At 44.7% G+C, this 16,820-nt stretch overlaps 2 protein-coding genes across 3 annotated transcripts in view; one reads left to right on the forward strand and one right to left on the reverse strand.

The window, feature by feature from the left end:
• trim54 (tripartite motif containing 54) overlaps positions 1-6,097 on the forward strand; it is a 21,693-nt gene extending 15,596 nt beyond the window's left edge. Inside the window, 3 exon segments of the mRNA XM_053337447.1 lie at positions 1,450-1,472; positions 3,437-3,561; positions 6,030-6,097. Of these exon segments, the coding sequence (XP_053193422.1) occupies positions 1,450-1,472; positions 3,437-3,561; positions 6,030-6,097 (216 nt within the window).
• A 3,125-nt stretch (positions 6,098-9,222) lies between these two features.
• Positions 9,223-16,820, reverse strand: part of mpv17 (mitochondrial inner membrane protein MPV17) — a 30,594-nt gene continuing 22,996 nt past the window's right edge. For both annotated transcript variants that reach the window (XR_008323294.1, XR_008323295.1), the window contains exon 9: positions 9,223-9,500. The gene's annotated coding sequence lies outside the window, so the exon portion shown is untranslated. The remainder of the gene's footprint in view (positions 9,501-16,820) is intronic.

The following is a 16,820-nucleotide window of genomic DNA, read 5'->3' on the forward strand; positions in this document are numbered from 1 at the left end:
ACCCCCCTTTCTTCCTTCCTATCTTCCTACCTTCTTTACTCTGTCCTTCTTTCCTTCCTCCTTTCTTTCCCTCTTTCTCCCTTCCTTCCTTATTTCCTCCATGCTTTCCTCCCTTCCTTCCTCCGTTCTTTCCTCCCTTCCTTCCCTCCTTCCTTCCTTCCTTCCTTCTTCCTCCTTTCCTTCCTTCTTTCCATCCTTCCTTCCTTCCTTCTTCCTCCTTTCCTTCCTTCTTTCCGTCCTTCCTTCCACCCTCCTTTCCTTCCTTCTTCCTCCTTTCCTTCCTTCCTCCTTTCCCTTCCCTTCTTCCTTCCTTCCCTCCTTCCTCCTTTCCTTCTTCCTCCCTACCTTCCTCCTTTCCTTCCTTCTTCCTCCTTTCCTTCCTTCTTCCTCCCTACCTTCCTCCTTTCCTTCTTCTTCCTCATTTTCTTCCTTCTTCTTTCCTTCCTTCCTTCTTCCTTCCCTTCCTTCTTTCTCCCTTCATTCCTTCTTCCTCCTACCTTCCTCCTTTCCTTCCTTCTTTCTCCCTTCCTTCCTCCCTTCCTCTTTTCCTTTCTCCTTTCCTTCCTTCTTTCTCCCTTCCTTCCTTCTTCCTCCCTTCCTTCCTCCCTCCCTCCCTCCTTTCTTCTGTCCTCCATTCAGTTCAGACTTGGAAAAACTGTGAACTCGCCCTTTAAGATAAAAACTTGAATAAAAGTTAAACAGTCAGTAAAACTTGTCATCAGGTTGTTACTAAATTCAGCTTCTTTACAGCTGATGCAACGAGTCTCTGCGTCACTCCGTCTCCTCTGAGAGTCAAGTGTGTGTGTGTGTGTGTGTGTGTGTGTGTGTGTGTGTGTGTGTGTGTGTGTGTGTGTGTGTGTGTGTGTGTGTGTGTGTGTGTGTGTGTCTCGCTCTCTCTCTTTCTCTCTGTGTGTGTGTGTCTCTCTCTCTCTTTCTCTGTTGTGTGGTGTGTGTGTGTGTGTGTGTCTCTCTGTGTGTGTGTGTGTGTGTGTGTGTCTGTGTGTGTGTGTGTGTGTGTGTGTGTGTGTGTGTCTCTCTCTCTTTCTCTCTCTCTGTGTGTGTGTGTGTGTCTGTGTGTGTGTGTGTGTGTGTGTGTGTGTGTGTGTGTCTCTCTGTGTGTGTGTGGTGTGTGGTGTGTGTGTGACATAGTGTGAGCCTCAGGTGTCAGTGTTTTATGTGGAGCCTCAGCAGGTGTTGGAGCAGATAGAGTCGGAGGAAGCAGATAGTAAACAGCACGAGGCCGTTCTGGCAGCCGCCGTCGTTTCTTCAAATCCTGTTTTTTTATTTTTTTTATTCTGCGACGGAGACGACGACGACGGCGGCGGCGGCGGCGTGCTTGTTTGATAAATACCTCTGACAGATGTTGTTGGCACTGAAAACTGAACCACAATGTGATTAACTCTGTCTCCTCTCCTCCTTTTCTTCCCTCTCTCTCTTCTTCTTTCGCAGAGCGCCACAGACATACTGGAAAAGTAAGTAAAGTGTGTTTTTTAAGGTGAAGCTTTGATTCTGCATGAGGTCAAATATAACCCTCCTGTTGTCCTCGAGTCAAGGAAGGAAGGAGGGAGGAGGGAAGGAAGGAAGGAAAGGAGGGAGGAAGGTAGGGGGAAGGGAGGGAGGGAAGGAGAGAAGGACGGGAGGGAAAAAAGAGAGGAGTGAGTGAGGAAAGAAGGAAGGGGGTAAGGTTCCTCCCTTCCTTCTTTCCTTCCCTCCCTCCCTCCCGCCTCCCTTTCTTCCTCCCTTCCTTCTTTCCTCACTCACTCCTCTCTTTCTTTCCCTTCCTTCTTTCCTTCCTCCATCCCCTTTCTTCCTCCCTTCTTCTTTTCCTTTCTCCCTCCCTCCTGCCTTCCTTCTTTCCTCCATCCTTCCTTCCTCCCTTCTTCTTTCCTTCCTCCCTCCTTTCCTCCCTCCCTCCATCCTTCCCTCCCTCATGTCCTTCCTTCCTTCCTTCCTTCTTTCTCCCTCCCTCCTTTCCTTCCTTCTTCTTTCCTTCCTCCCTCCTTTCCTCACTGCTCCTTTAACTGTATTTATCTTCTTAAATGAATAAACCATCAGGACATGTTCAGGAAGCGTTTGGCTTGTGAGGATAAATATGAACAAACAAACTAAATCCAGAATAAAGCTGGAAACTAGAATTCAGTGTTAAACATGAGCCGTAACGATCCAGCTGAGGCCTGGAGATCGAACAACCAAACAAATCGGCCTCGCTGTCGTCACTGGACGGCCACATGGGGATTACTGGAGATCCCTCTGTGTGTGTGTGTGTGTGTGTGTGTGTGTGTGTGTGTGTGTGTGTGTGTGTGTGTACTGAAGACCAGCTAATTGGGGAAGGCTTATATAACTACTGATTATGTTTAAATTAGGTCTCCAGGAAATGAATGCAAGTCTATGTAAATACCCCAAAAGTGACTTAAGTAAACCTTTGTGTGTGTGTGTGTGTGTGTGTGTGTGTGTGTGTGTGTGTGTGTGTGTGTGTGTGTGTGTGTGTGTGTGTGTGTGTGTGTGTGTGTGTTGAACCAATATTGGCCTTTAATCAACATCAATAACCTCTGAAATGGAAGTTTACCTGATTAAATATTTATAGTTGAATGTATCGATGTACTATAGTCGCAGATTGGAGGCTTTTTAACCTATAATGAGTCAGGTGTGTGTGTGTGTGTGTGTGTGTGTGTGTGTGTGTGTGTGTGTGTGTGTGTGTGTGTGTGTGTGTGTGTGTGTGTGTGTGTGTGTGTGTGTGTGATGCTTTTAAACATGTCCCATCAGCTAAATGTGGATCACAAAGGCTTTTTAACAAACTGATGATTCATTTCAAAGTAAAACATCAACTATAAGTGAATTTATATATAAAGAAATATGTTCCTTCCTTCCTTCCTTCCTTCCTTCCTTCCTTCTTCCTTCCTTCCTTCCTTCCTCTCTTCCTTCCTTCCTCCCTCCTTCTCTCTTTCCTCTCTTCCTTCTTTCCTTCCTCCATCCCCCTTTCTCCTTCCTTCTCCTTTCTCCTTCCCTCCTTCCTTCCTTCCTTCCTTCCTTCCTTCCTTCCTCCCTCCTTTCCTTCCTTCCTTCCTTCCCTCTTTCCTTCTTTTATCCCTGCTTTCCTTCCTTCCTTCCTCCCTCCCTCCTTTCCTTACTTTTCCTTTCCTTCCTTCTTCCTCCCTTTCTTTCCTCCCCCTACCTTCCTCCCTTCCTTCCTTCCTCTGTCCTTCTTCCTTCCTCCCTCCCTCCTTTCCTTTCCGTCCTTCCTTCCTCCCTTCTCTCCTTTCCTTCCTTCTTCCTCCCTTCCTTCCTTGACTCGAGGACAACAGGAGGGTTAAAATTCACTTCTTCAAACTGCATTTGGACGTCGCTGAATTGCTTTAACATGAATGTCATGTCATTTTAAAAACAGCTAAAATTGGGATTTATAATAAAATGTTTTTTGGGTTTTTTTTTTTAACAGGATGTCGGTGACAGCCGGAGCCTCGAGTGCGGAGCGTCCGGAGCTCGGTTACGAGGACATGAGTCACTTTGTGGTCGATACGGACGAGCTCGCCGTCATGCTGAGCAACATCGAGTTCTGCTCCGGTACGAAGATTATAAAACATCAATAACTACTTTAACCCTCCTGTTGTCCTCGAGTCAAGGAAGGAAGGAAGGAAGGGAGGAAGGGAGGAAGGAAGTAAGAAGGGAGGAAAGGAAAGGAAAGGAAAGAAGGAAGGAAAGGAGGGAGGAAGGAAGGAAGGAAGAAGGAAGGAAAGGAGGGAGGAAGGAAGGAAGGAGGGAGGAAGGAAGGAAGGGAGGAAAGGAAAGAAGGAACAAGGGAGGAAAGGAAGGAAGGTAGGAAATAAGGACAGAGGAAAGAAAGAGAGAAGGAGGGAGGAAGGAAAGAAGGAAGGAAAGGAGGGAGGAAGGAAGGAAGAAGGAAGGAAAGGAGGGAGGAAGGAAGAAAGGAGGGAGGAAGGAAGGAAGGGAGGAAAGGAAAGGAAAGGAAAGGAAGAAGGGAGGAAAGGAAGGAAGGTAGGAAATAAGGACAGAGGAAAGAAAGAGAGAAGGAGGGAGGGAGGAAAGAAGGAAGGGAGGAAGGAATAAGGAGGGAGGAAGGAAGGAAGGGAGGAAAGGAAAGGAGGGAGGAAGGAAGTAAGAAGGGAGGAAAGGAAAGGAAAGAAGGAAGGAAAGGAGGGAGGAAGGAAGGAAGGAAGAAGGAAGGAAAGGAGGGAGGAAGGAAGGGAGGAAAGGAAAGAAGGAAGAAGGGAGGAAAGGAAGGAAAGTAGGAAATAAGGACAGAGGAAAGAAAGAGAGAAGGAGGGAGGGAGGAAAGAAGGAAGGGAGGAAGGAATAAGGAGGGAGGAAGGAAGGAAGAGAGGAAAGGAAAGAAGGAAGAAGGGAGGAAAGGAAGGAAGGTAGGAAATAAGGACAGAGGAAAGAAAAAGAGAAGGAGGGAGGGAGGAAAGAAGGAAGGGAGGAAGGAAGGAAGGGAGGAAAGTAAAGAAGGAAGGAAAGAAGGAGGGATGGAAGAAGTACAGACGGAAGGAAGGAAGGGAGGAAAAAAGAATAAGACGGGGTCAATTTGACCCGGGAGGACGACACGAGGGTTAAAATAATATTACATCAGATCAGAGACGCCTGTTTGGGTTTAGGTGGCAGTAATTATAGTTATTGATTATTATGTTGGACTAGTTGATGGATTGATTAGTCAGGAATCAATAAATCAGTTGGTCAATACTGTAGCTGCAACACTGCTGATGTTTCTTTTCCTTTTTTCTCCACCTGTTTGATTATATTTTGTGTTTCATTTCTTCCATTTTTAAGGAGTTTATTCAGGTTGTTTAAAATAATAATAACAGCTTTAAAAAGTCCTTAAAAGTAAGAATATTAGACGTCAGATGTAAAGCAGCTCTACGAACGCTTCTAAAAGTCAAAAACATGTTTAAATACAGTGTTGAGAGTAAAATGGAGGAAGGAAAGGAAGGAAGGGGGAAAGAAAAGATGGAAGGGAGGAAGGAAAGGAAGGAGGGAAGAAGGGGAGGGAGGGAGGAAGGAAAGGAGGGAGGGAGGGAGGAAGTAGGAAGGAAGGAAGGCAGGAAAGAAAAGAAGGATGGGAGGAAGGAAGGAAAGGAGGGAGGAAGGGAGGAAACAAAAGAAGGAAGGGAGGAAAGAAAAGAAGGAAAGGAGGGAGGAAGGAAAGGGGGGAGGAAGAGGGAGGAAGGGAGGAAGGAAAGGAAGGAAGGGAGGAAGGAAGGAAAGGAGGGAGGGAGGAAGTAGGAAGGGAGGAAGGAAGGAAAGGAGGGACGGAGGAAGTAGGAAGGAAGGAAGGCAGGAAAGAAAAGAAGGACGGGATGAAGGAAGGAAAGGAGGGAGGAAAGAAAAGAAAAGAAGGAAGGAAAGGAAGGAAGGGGGGAAGAAGGAAGGGAGGGAGGAAGGAAAGGAGCGAGGAAGGAAGGGAGGGAGGAAGGAAGGAAAGGAGGGAGGAAGGAAGTAGGAAGGGAGGGAGGAAGGAAAGGAGGGAGGGAGGAAAGGAGCGAGGAAGGGAGGGAGGAAGGGGGGAAGAAGGAAGGGAGGGAGGAAGGAAAGAAGGGAGGAAGGAAAGAAGGGAGGAAGGTAGGTGGAGGAATAAAATAATATAATAATAATAACAGCTTAAAAAGTCCTTAAAAGTAAGAATATTAGACGTCAGATGTGAAGCAGCTCTAAGAACTCTTCTAAAAGTCAAAAACATGTTTAAATACAGTGTTGAGAGTAAGAGTGTGTATGTTCTTGTTTTAATGACATGGTGGGGACACAAGGCCGTGCGCATCATCATGGGGACTTCCCTCCTATTTAGGGTGAAAGTGAAGATTTGAACTTGGTGTTTTATTGTAAAATGTCTTTGTGTGTGTGTGTGTGTGTGTGTGTGTGTGTGTGTGTGTGAGAGAGAGTTCTTATTTTAATGACATGGTGGGGACACAAGGCCGTGCACATCATCATGGGGACTTCCCTCCTATTTAGGGTGAAAGTGAAGATTTGAACTTGGTGTTTTATTGTAAAATGTCTTTGTGTCTGTGTGTCATCTTCAGGTTTGGGGAACAACAGAGACGAAGATCCAGAAGAAGATTCAGAGCTGGACTTCTGCTCCAGATATTAAAACCTAAACAGAGGTACAGTTCGTTGTTTTTTTTTTGTTTTCTTTTTTTTTTTGTTTTTTGTTTTTCAGAGTCTGACCTTTTAAAGGTTATTTTTGAAAGGAGGAAACTTTTCTCTACTTTCACTGACTGGAACTAATCAGAAACAATATCTAGTTTCTTCCTGAGTATGGAAATAAGTAAATCTTGTATTTCTTGCTCCTCTGAATCTCCCCTGTTGATCTCTATCAATGAATCAGTGTTTTCCTAGTCCAAAGTGCTGCAGTGTTTAATTTTGGTTTATAAAACTCCCCAAAAATCCTCGACACAAACGTTGGAGGGATCAGAGCGGAGCTGTGTTCAGGTCATCGTGTCTCTTATTGTGAGAGTGAGAAAAATCATCCTGAGCTCATTCCTGTCACACATCCGAGTTTGACCCTGACTGAGAAACCCTCGAGGGTCCAGAGACCTTCACTGCTGATAATAAGAATAAGAAATGAGACTCACTTAACCTCTGTCAGCAGCTGGGAGTGAGAGGTCAAAGGTCACTGAGGTTGACGTTGTCCAGACTCCAGTCTGAACTTTAGATGTTTTAGGAGGAGAACACCTAAAAGCATCTTCAGGAGCATCTCTGCTGTTTACAGATGAGATTTATTTTGGTGGTTTGCGGATAAAAACATGTTGTTGTAGTTTTTTTGGATGTCGAGGTTACTTTTAACATATTTTTTAACATTATTTAATGACTATACATCACATGAAGGGTTACTATCAGCTGTCTTGGCTACTAACTACCTGGATTTGTCTCACTGTCTGTGTACAGATATATTAAATATCTATATAGGAGGCTAAATAATCTGCACTCGAATTTTTTCTCCTTAACCCTCCTGTCGTCCTCCTGGGTCAAATTGACCCCATCTCTTTTGACTGTACCTTCTTTCCTTCCTTCTTTCCTTCATTCCTTCTTTCTTCATTCCTTCATTCCTTCCTTCCTTCCTTCATTCTTTCCTTCCTTCCTCCCTCTTTCTTTAATTTTTCCTTTGTTCTTCCCCTCCTTCCATATATACTACTTCCCCACTTCCTTCCTCTTTTCATCCCTCCCTCCCTTCTTACTCCTTTCCTTCCTCATTCATTCCTTCCTTCCTTCCTTCCTTCGTTCCTTCCATCCTTCCTCCCATCCTTCCTCCCTTCTCTCCTTACTTCGTTCCTCGTTTCCTCCCTCCCTCCTTACTCCTTTCCTTCCTCATTCCTTCTGTCCTTCCTTCCTTCCTTTCTCCCTCTTTAATTTTTCCTTCGTTCTTCCCCTCCTTCCATACTTCTTCACTTCCTTCCTTCCTTCTTTCCTTCCTTCCTCTTTTCATCCCTCCCTCCTCATTCATGCCACTTTAAACTAATTTCATGCCCATGTCCAACTGCAGATACTTTCACACACATAAATTGTAAGCATTTGACAATGCCAATTTTTAATATTTGAAAATCCAAATTTAACTGTCAGATGGTTCACAAGACGGTTTACAGTCATTAAACGCAACACAAAGTGCTTCACAAAATAAGAACACAACAGAAATACAAATATTTAACACACTGTTCACTGAGCAGCTCGCGTCTCTGCCCTGCGGATCTCAACCCTTTATTGGGCAATATCCTCCCTCCCTCCTTCTCTCCTCCCTTCCTTCTTTCCTTCCTCCGTCCTTCCTTCCTTCCTTTCCTTCCTTCCATCTGTTCTTCCTCCTTCTCTCCTCCCTTCCTTCTTTCCTTCCTCCATCCCCCTTTCTTCTTCCTTCCTTCCTTCTTTCTTCCCTTCCTCCCTCCCTCCTTCTCTCTTTCTTTCCTCCCCCCTACCTTCCTTCCTTCCTTCTTTCCTCCGTCCTTCCTTCCTTCTTTTCCTTCCTCCCTCCTTCCCTTCCTTCCTTCCATCATTCCTTCCTTCCTTCCTTCCTTCCATCATTCCTTCCTCCCTTCCTTCCTCCCTTCCTTTCAATGAGTGTCCTATAAAGGGTTAAAACAACATGCACCGATAATTAAAGTAATGAACCTATACTGCTTATGGCAGTAGGCAAATTCGCCAACATGTTGAACTATCCCTCACAATATTGAGACAGCATGAGGTTTGGAGAAGCACCAACAGAGCCTTTGTTGCTCTGCTGATGAATTATAACTTCTGTGAATGTGCAGCAGCAGCAGCAGCAGCTCTCTGTGTCTCCTACAGAGGAGGAAATATGTGAAATCATCTACTTAGCGCTGCAGAAAAAAACATCTTTAACCCTCCTGTTGTCCTCGAGTCAAGGAAGGAAGGAAAGGAGGGAGGGAGGAAGGAAGGAAAGGAGGGAGGGAGGAAGGAAGGGAGGAAGGAAGGAAGGAAGAAGGAAGGAAAGGAGGGAGGGAGGAAGGATGGAAGCAAGGAAGGAAGAAGGAAGGAAAGGAGGGGGGAAGGATAGAAGGGAGAAGGAAGGAAAGGAGGCAGGAAGGAAGGGAGGAAGAAGAAAGGAAGGAAGGGAGGAAGAAGAAAGGAAAGAAGGGAGGAAGAAGGAAGGAAAGGCTCTGCTGATGAATTATAACTTTTGTAAATGTGCAGCAGCAGCAGCTCTCTGTGTCTCCTACAGAGGAGGAAATATGTGAAATCATCTAGTTAGCGCTGCAGAAAAAAACATCTTTAACCCTCCTGTTGTCCTCGAGTCAAGGAAGGAAGGAAAGAAGGGAGGGAGGGAGGAAGGAAGGGAGGAAGGATGGAAGGGAGGAAGGAAGAAGGAAGGAAAGGAGGGAGGAAGGATGGAAGGGAGGAAGGAAGAAGGAAGGAAAGGAGGGAGGGAGGAAGGATGGAAGGGAGGAAGAAGGAAGGAAAGGAGGGAGGAAGGATGGAAGGGAGGAAGGAAGAAGGAAGGAAAGGAGGGAGGAAGGAAGGGAGGAAGAAGGAAGGAAAGGAGGCAGGAAGGAAGGGAGGAAGAAGAAAGGAAGGAAGGGAGGAAGAAGAAAGGAAAGGAAGGAGGAAGGAAGGGAGGAAGAAGAAAGGAAAGGAGGGAGGAAGGAAGGAAGGGAGGAAGAAGGAAGGAAGGAAAGGCTCTGCTGATGAATTATAACTTCTGTGAATGTGCAGCAGCAGCAGCAGCAGCTCCCTGTGTCTCAATATGTGAAATCATCTAGTTAGCGCTGCAGGTAGCGAAGGATTCCCCTCCATCCATCCATCCAGAGCATCGCTGTGTATTCATGCTGACTCAGTCAAAAGGCAGCAGCATCCTCCTCCTCCTCCTCTTCCTCCTCCTCTTCCTCCTCCGTGCTGCGAGGACATCAAGGCACCGAGCAGCTGGGGAGAGTCAACGGGGGCTCGATTGTTTTAATTGTGTTAGACGTGGGATGATGACACTGATCTCACGATATTCATTCTCTTTTTTTTTTGCTGTTTTGCTCTTTTCTCAAAAGGTCCACGCAGTCCTGAGGAGAGAGAGAGACGGAAATAGAGGTTTTATACCATAATCCTTCCAGAAGAAATAAAGAGAAACAAACACAACCTCTAAAGATAATAAAAAATGTTTCTATACGTCATCTATCTGTGTTTTTATCCCTCGGTAGATGGAAGGGAGGAAGGAAGAAGGAAGGAAAGGAGGGAGGGGGGAAGGATGGAAGGAAGGAAGGAAGAAGGAAGGAAAGGAGGGAGGAAGGATGGAAGGGAGGAAGAAGGAAAAGAAAGGAGGGAGGAAGAAGAAAGGAAAGGAGGGAGGGAGGATGGAAGGGAGGAAGAAGAAAGGAAAGGAGGGGGGAAGGATGGAAGGAAAGGAGGGAGGGAGGAAGGAAGGAAGGAAGGAAAGGAGGAAGGAAAGGAGGGAGGGAGGATGGAAGGGAGGAAGAAGAAAGGAAAGGAGGGGGGAGGATGGAAGGGAGGAAGAAGAAAGGAAAGGGGAAGGATGGAAGGAAGGAAGGAAAGGAGGGAGGGAGGAAGGAAGAACGGAAAGGAGGGGGGATGGAAGGAAGGAAGGAAAGGAGGGAGGAAGGAAGGAAAGGAAGGAAAGGAGGGAGGGAGGAAGGAAGGAAGGAAAGGAGGGAGGGAGGAAGGAAGGAAGGAAGGAAAGGAGGGAGGGAGGAAGGAAGAAGGAAGGAAAGGAGGGAGGGAGGAAGGATGGAAAGGAGGAAAGAAGGAAGGAAAGGAGGAAGAATTTTTTGCTTTTTTGCTCTTTTCTCAAAAAGTCCACACAGTCCTGAGAGAGAGAGAGAGAGAGAGAGAGAGAGAGAGAGAGAGAGAGAGAGAGAGACGGAAATAGAGGTTTTATACCATAATCCTTCTAGAAGAAACAAACACAACCTCTAAAGATAATAAAAAATGTTTCTATACGTCATCTATCTGTGTTTTTATCCCTCGGTAGCCCAGATGGAGAGAAACATTGTCAGTGTATTGTGTGTAAATATATCTGCCCATGTATCGCTCAGTGGATGGAGCATTGTATTCTGTGTTGGTGGGAGGAGAAGTAAAGGATTTAAAGCCCCTTATATAGATGCCGTCCGTAAAGAGAAGAATTATAAAGCTGAGAAATGCACAAACTGATAAGATGTTATGTAAATTTAAAAAAGAAAAAAAAAGAAAAAGAAGAGTTTGTTTAACCCTCCTAACGTCAAATTGACCCCGCCTGTTTTGACTGTTCCTTCTTTCATTCCTTCCTTCCTTCTTTCCTTCCTCCCTTCCTTCCTTTTTCTTTATTATTTCCCTTCGTTCTTTCCCTCCTTCCCTCCTTCTTTGCTCCCTCCTCCTTCCATACTCCTTTCCTTCCTCGACCCCGTCTGTTTTGACTGTTCCTTCTTTCCTTCCTCTCTTCCTTCCTGCCTTTTTCTTTATTTTTTCCTTTGTTCTTTCCCTCCTTCCATTCTTCTTTCCTTCCTCCTTCCTTCCTTACATCCTTCCTTCCTTCCTCCCTTCTTTCCTTCCTCCCTTCCTTCCTGCCTTTTTCTTTCTTTATTTTTTTGTTCTTTCCCTCCTTCCCTCTTTCTTTGCTCCCTCCTCCTTCCTTACTCCTTTCCTTCCTCTACCCCGTCTGTTTTGACTGTTCCTTCTTTCCTCCCTTCCTTCTTTCCTTCCTTCCTCCCTTCTTTCCTTCCTCTTTTCCTCCTTACTCCTTTCCTTTCTTCTGTGTTGGTGGGAGGAGAAGTAAAGGATTTAAAGCCCCTTATATAGATTGTTTTGTGCTACTGTACTTTTTTTCTACAGCCGTCCGTAAAGATGAGAGAAAGAGAAGATTTATAAAGCTGAGAAATGCACAAACTGATAAGATGTTATGTAAATTTAAAAAAGTAAAAAAAGAAGAAGAAGAGTAGGATTAAAGTCAATAAAACTATTAATGGCTGCATTGAACTGGAGAAAGTGACATATAGAACAAACTCTGGTTTTTAATAGTTTTTGGACAATAACAGCATAAAGGAATAAGACACACTAAATACTCAGCTCATTGTGAGATTTAACAATAAGAAAAATAGAAAATTAGGAGACATATTATTCTTATTTCCAGGTTTATATTTTTAATCTAAGGCTCTATTTAAATCAAGCTTAAATATTCCACTAGAGCCCCCAGATTAAAAAATATACATCTGGTAATAAGCTAATGTTGTCCTCCTTGGTCAAAATTGACCCGGTTTGCTTTGACTGTTTATAAAGCATAAGGTATAATTTATAACCCAATTCTGTGTTGAAGTTGTTCACTCTGTTAACTTTAATACTTTGGATCGTATTCTGGCGTGAACATGTATGGGTTAGGGTTAGTTCTGGTCCTCTGAAATGAGGCCAACCAGGAAGTAACTTAGAGCTGCATTCTATCAAAAGGCCACCAGGGGGCGGCCGTCTCTATACAAGTCAATGGAGAATTCACCAACTTCTCACTTGATTTCTAACCTCAGTAAACGTTTTCAAAATGTGTTTATGGTCTCAATCGCTAGTTTAAAGCCTTCTTCAATGCAGTATGATGTTCATTTGGGACATTTTGGCCTCCCTGATTTTATATGTGACGATAAAGCAGGGTATGCATTAGGGCGTGGCTACGTCCTGATTGACAGGTTGATTGACCAATGTCCTCGAGATCCAGTCCTCGTAACCATAGCAACCTCCCTGCTCCGCCTCATGGCCCCGCCTCATGCCCATATAAGTAGAATCCGTGTTTTTATTTTTCCCAGCATGCACCTGAAATTTTCAAGATGGCGCTGCCTAGATTAGAAACTATTGGCTTCCGAGCAGCAGTCCACAAACCAATGGGTGACGTCACGGATGTTACGTCCATTTCTTTTATAGTCTATGGTTTTAAACACATTATTGGGTTTGATTGTTTCATGATTTACCTTATTTCAGCTTTATATCCTTTAAAGTTAGACGGTGGGTGAGATGGTTTAAAAGTTTGGGATTTACACACAGAGAGATTAATGCGTTAATGCTTTACTCTTTTTTTTCTGTGTAGTTTGTGACGCTGGTATCAGTCAGAGCTGCTCGGGGTCAACATGAATCATCAGGGACAGATAAATACTCATCTCCTGCTGCAGCCATCGCATCGATCTTTTAAAATGTTACCTGTAACTTTTGACACCTTGCAGACTTTGCTCCATAATATATTATTGATCTGCCCCCCCTCCCCACCTCATATCCCCCCCCCCTCATATCCCCCCTCCCCCTTCTCTTAGTAGATTGGGTCTTGGTTGGTTATTTAGAAGTCAAGGCAGGTAACAAAGTCTGATTTTTAAATTTGTGCTCCTTCGTTCTTCCCCTCCTTTCTGTGCTTCCTTCCTTCCTTCTCTCCTTCCTCCCTTCCTCCCTTCCTCTTTTCCTCCATCCCTCCTTACTCCCTTCCTTCCTTCCTTCCTCTTTTTCCTTCGTTCTTCGCCTCCTTCCCTCTTTCTTTGCTCCTCCCTTCCTCTTTTCCTCCATCCTTCCTTTCTTCCTTCCTTATTCCTTCCTTTTTCCTCCCTTCCTCCTTTCCTTCCTTCCTTTCTTCCTTCCTTCTTTCCTCCTTCTTTTTCCTTCGTTCTTCCCCTCCTTCCCTCTTTCTTTGCTTCCTTCCTTCCTTCCTTCCTTCTCTCCTTCCTCTTTTCCTCCATCCCTCCTCACTCCTTTCCTTCCTTCATTCCTTCTGTCCTTACTGCCTTCCTTCCTTCCTTCCTTCTCTCCTTCCTCCATCCCTCCATACTCCTTTCCTTCTCTCCTTACTCCTTTCCTTCCTCCCTTCCTCTTTTCCTCCATCCTTCCTTCCTTCCTTCCTTTCCCCCTCCCTTCTCTCCTTACTCCTTCCCTCCTCCTTCCTTCTTTCCTCCTTTCCTCCTTCCTTCCTCCTGTGCTTCCTTGACCTGAGGACAACAGGAGGTTTAAACACTCAAACAATTCTGCAACTTCTTATCTTTTTTTTTTATCACGTTTTAATAAATAAATGTCGACACAGTGTGGTTTTAATCCTCATATAAAACTATGACGTCATGTTTTATGTTTTATTTTTCACTGTGAGGTTTTTATCACTTCTGATTGCATGTTTTAATCTGTGACGTAATCTGTAGGTGATTTTGTAAATACACGAGCACATCGTCTGTAAATAGAAATATTTAATAACGTATTTTGGTGATTTGTGTTGTTTTAAAGTCATTTTATTGAGTGTGGTGAATGTTTAATAAAAGTTAAAATGGAAAAACGTGGGCTTCCCTTGCTTGTCCTTGTTTATATATTAACCCTTCATAGGACACTCATTGAAAGGAAGGGAGGAAGGAAGGAAAGAAGGAAGGAAGGAGGGAAGGACGGAAGAAGGAAGGGAGGAAGGAAGGAAGGAAGGAAGGGAGGAGGAAAGAGAGAAGGAGGGAGGGAGGAAGGGAAGAAAGAAGGAAGGAAGGACGAAGAAAGGGGCATGGAGGAAGGAAAGATGGAAGGAAGGAAAGGAAGGAAGGACGGAGGAAATAAGGAACGAGGGAGGGAGAAAGGAGAAGAGGAAGGGAAGAAAGAAGGCAGGGAGGAAGGAAGGAAAGGAAGGAAGGATATTTTGGGATATTTACAGAAGTTGGATTTTGATTGTGACTAGCTTATTTGCTTAACACAGGGGTGTCAAACATGCGGCCCGCGGGCCAGAACCGGCCCGCCCAGGGGTCCAATCCGGCCCACTTTCCTTCCTGCGTTCTTTTCCTTCCTTCCATCTGTCCTTCCTACCTTCCTTCCTTCCATCTGTCCTTCCTACCTTCCTTTCTTCCTTCCGTCCTTCCTCTATTTCTTTCTTTCTTTCTTTCTTTCTTTCTTCCTTCCTTTCTTCCTTTTTCCTTTCTTCATTCCTTCCTTCCTTTTTTCCTTCCATCCATCTGTCCTTCCCCCTTTCTTCCCCTTTCATTTCTTTGTTCCTTCCTTCCTCCCTCCTTCCCTTCCTTTTTCATTTCTTCCTTCCATCTGTCCTTCCTCCCTTTCTTTTTTTTCTATCTTTCTTTCTTTCTTTCTTTCCTTCCTTCCTTCCTTTTTCCTTCCATCTGTCCTTCTTTCCTTCCTTTCTTCCTTCTGTCTTTCCTTCCTTCCCTTCTTCTTTCCTTCCATGTTTTTAATGATCCGGCCCACATGATATCAAATCGTCCTGTATGTGGCCCTTTAATAAAAATGAGTTTGACTCCTCTGGCTTAACACGATCCTTCCCCAAAATACCTGCAAATAGGATGTCATGTTTGATCTGCTGGACTACAAAACGCTGTCAGGTAAATCTAGGAGGGGTGGTGATGCTCTTCTGGGGAGGTAGGGAGGGAGGGAGGGAGGAAGGAGGGAAGGAAGGAAGGAAGGAAGGAAGGGAGGAAGGAAGGTCCTGTGTCTTTGTCATCATGTTTGATCTGGTTAGGTGTGCTGATGCTCTTCTGGGGAGGGACGGAGGGAGGAAAGAGGGAGAGAAGGAAGGAAGGAAAGGAGGGAGGGAAGGAAAGAAAGAAAGGAAGGAAGGATGGAAGAAGGAAGGACAGGAAGGAGGGAAGGAAAGGAGGCTACAAGACGCTGTCAGGTAAACGGAGGAGGGGGGGTGTGTGCTGTTGCTCTTCTGGGGAGGTAGGGAGGGAGGAAGGAAGGAAGGATGGAAGGAAGAAGAAAGGGAGGAAGGAAGGAGGGAAGGAAGGAAAGGAGGGAGGATAGGAAAGGAAAGGAAAGAAGGAAGGGAGGGTTAGGGTTCCTGGCCCTCGTCATCACCTGGTCCTGTGTCTTTGTCATCATGTTTGATCTCTGATGATGATGATGGTGAACAATCAGGACTTTTCTTTCATGCTTCCATCAGGTCAAATATCTCAAAAACAAAGGCTTGATTTCCATGAACTCTGATATGAATACTAATATTTTCTTCCTGCAGAAACACCATCAGACAAAATGTTCCTCAAATACACGAGAAGGTTTGACAGCTGATGGTTTCTCATCCTTCCTTCCTTCCTTTTTTCCTCCCTTCCTTCCCTCCACCCTTCCTTCTCTCCTTACTCCTTTCCTTCCTTCTCTCCTTCCTCCCTTCCTCTTTTCCTCCATTCCTTCTTCCTCCTTTCCTTCCTTCTCTCCTTCCTCCCTTCCTCTTTTCCTCCATTCCTTCTTCCTCCTTTCCTTCCTTCTCTCCTTCCTCCCTTCCTCTTTTCCTCCATTCCTTCCTTCCTTTTTTCCTCCCTTCCTCCTTCCTCCATTCCTTCCTTGCTTTCTTCCTCCCTTCCTCCAAGTAGCTGAAACAAACACAGGAAGTGAAAATGGCCTCCAGGCTTTTTAGTTTTTAATGACTGAATCCAAACTGTGGATGCGTCAGTGTGTGTGTGTGTGTGTGTGTGTGTGTGTGTGTGTGTGTTTCAGGTTCAGTTTAATCCCTCTTTGTTTGTTTTTTTTACAATATGTCATAAAACATTAATTTGTAGATCAAAGCAAATCTGCAGAACTCAAAAGCAAGACTAGAGATGCTTCACAGTGCTGCAGGTATTTAAATTCAAAAGTTAGATGATGCAGTTGTTCCTCAGCTCGAGTAATAGCATCAAAACATAATCACAACAAGTGTTAAAATGTTTAGACTTAACCTTCCTGTCGTCCTCCCGGGTCAAATTGACCCCGTCTCTTTTGACTGTTCCTTCTTTCCTTCCTTCCTTCCTTCCTTCCTTCCTCCTTCTTTAATTTTTCCTTTGTTCTTCCCCTCCTTCTATACTTCTTTCCTCACTTCCTTCCATGCTTCCATCCATATTTCCTTCCTTCCTCCCTCTCTCCTTACTCCTTTCTTTCCTTCTTTCCTTCCTCCCTCCCTCCTCTTTTCCTTCCTTCTTTCCTTCCTCCCTCCCCCCCTTACTCCCTCCCTCCCTCCTACTCCTTTCCTTCCTCCCTCCCTCCTTGCTCCTTTCCTTCCTTCCTTCCTTCCTTCTTTCCTTCCTTTCTTGACCTGAAGACAACCTCCCTCCTTACTCCTTTCTTTCCTCCCTCCCTCCTTTCCTTCCTCCCTTCCTTCTCTCCTTCCTTCCTTCCTCCCTCCCTCCTTACTCCTTACTCCTTTCCTTCCTTCCTTCCTTGACCTGAGGACAACAGAAGGGTTAAAAATGGAAAACATGGCAGCCACATGAAGTTGTATTTCAGATTTATAATAAATACAATAAACATTTTTTACTTCAAACTTTTTTATTACAAAATATAAATGGCAAAAAAAGCATTTTTGTTTTTTTTTGAGTTCTTGCTAAAACAAAGACGATGTGTTCAATGTCTGACAGTAAAATAAAGCTTCTTCTTTTCTTTTTTTTTGGTTCTTTTTTTTTCATAGGTTAGCATGCTACAGTCGATACAGT

The sequence above is a fragment of the Scomber japonicus genome, chromosome 17 (assembly GCF_027409825.1).
Source record: "Scomber japonicus isolate fScoJap1 chromosome 17, fScoJap1.pri, whole genome shotgun sequence".
Lineage (NCBI taxonomy): Eukaryota > Metazoa > Chordata > Actinopteri > Scombriformes > Scombridae > Scomber > Scomber japonicus.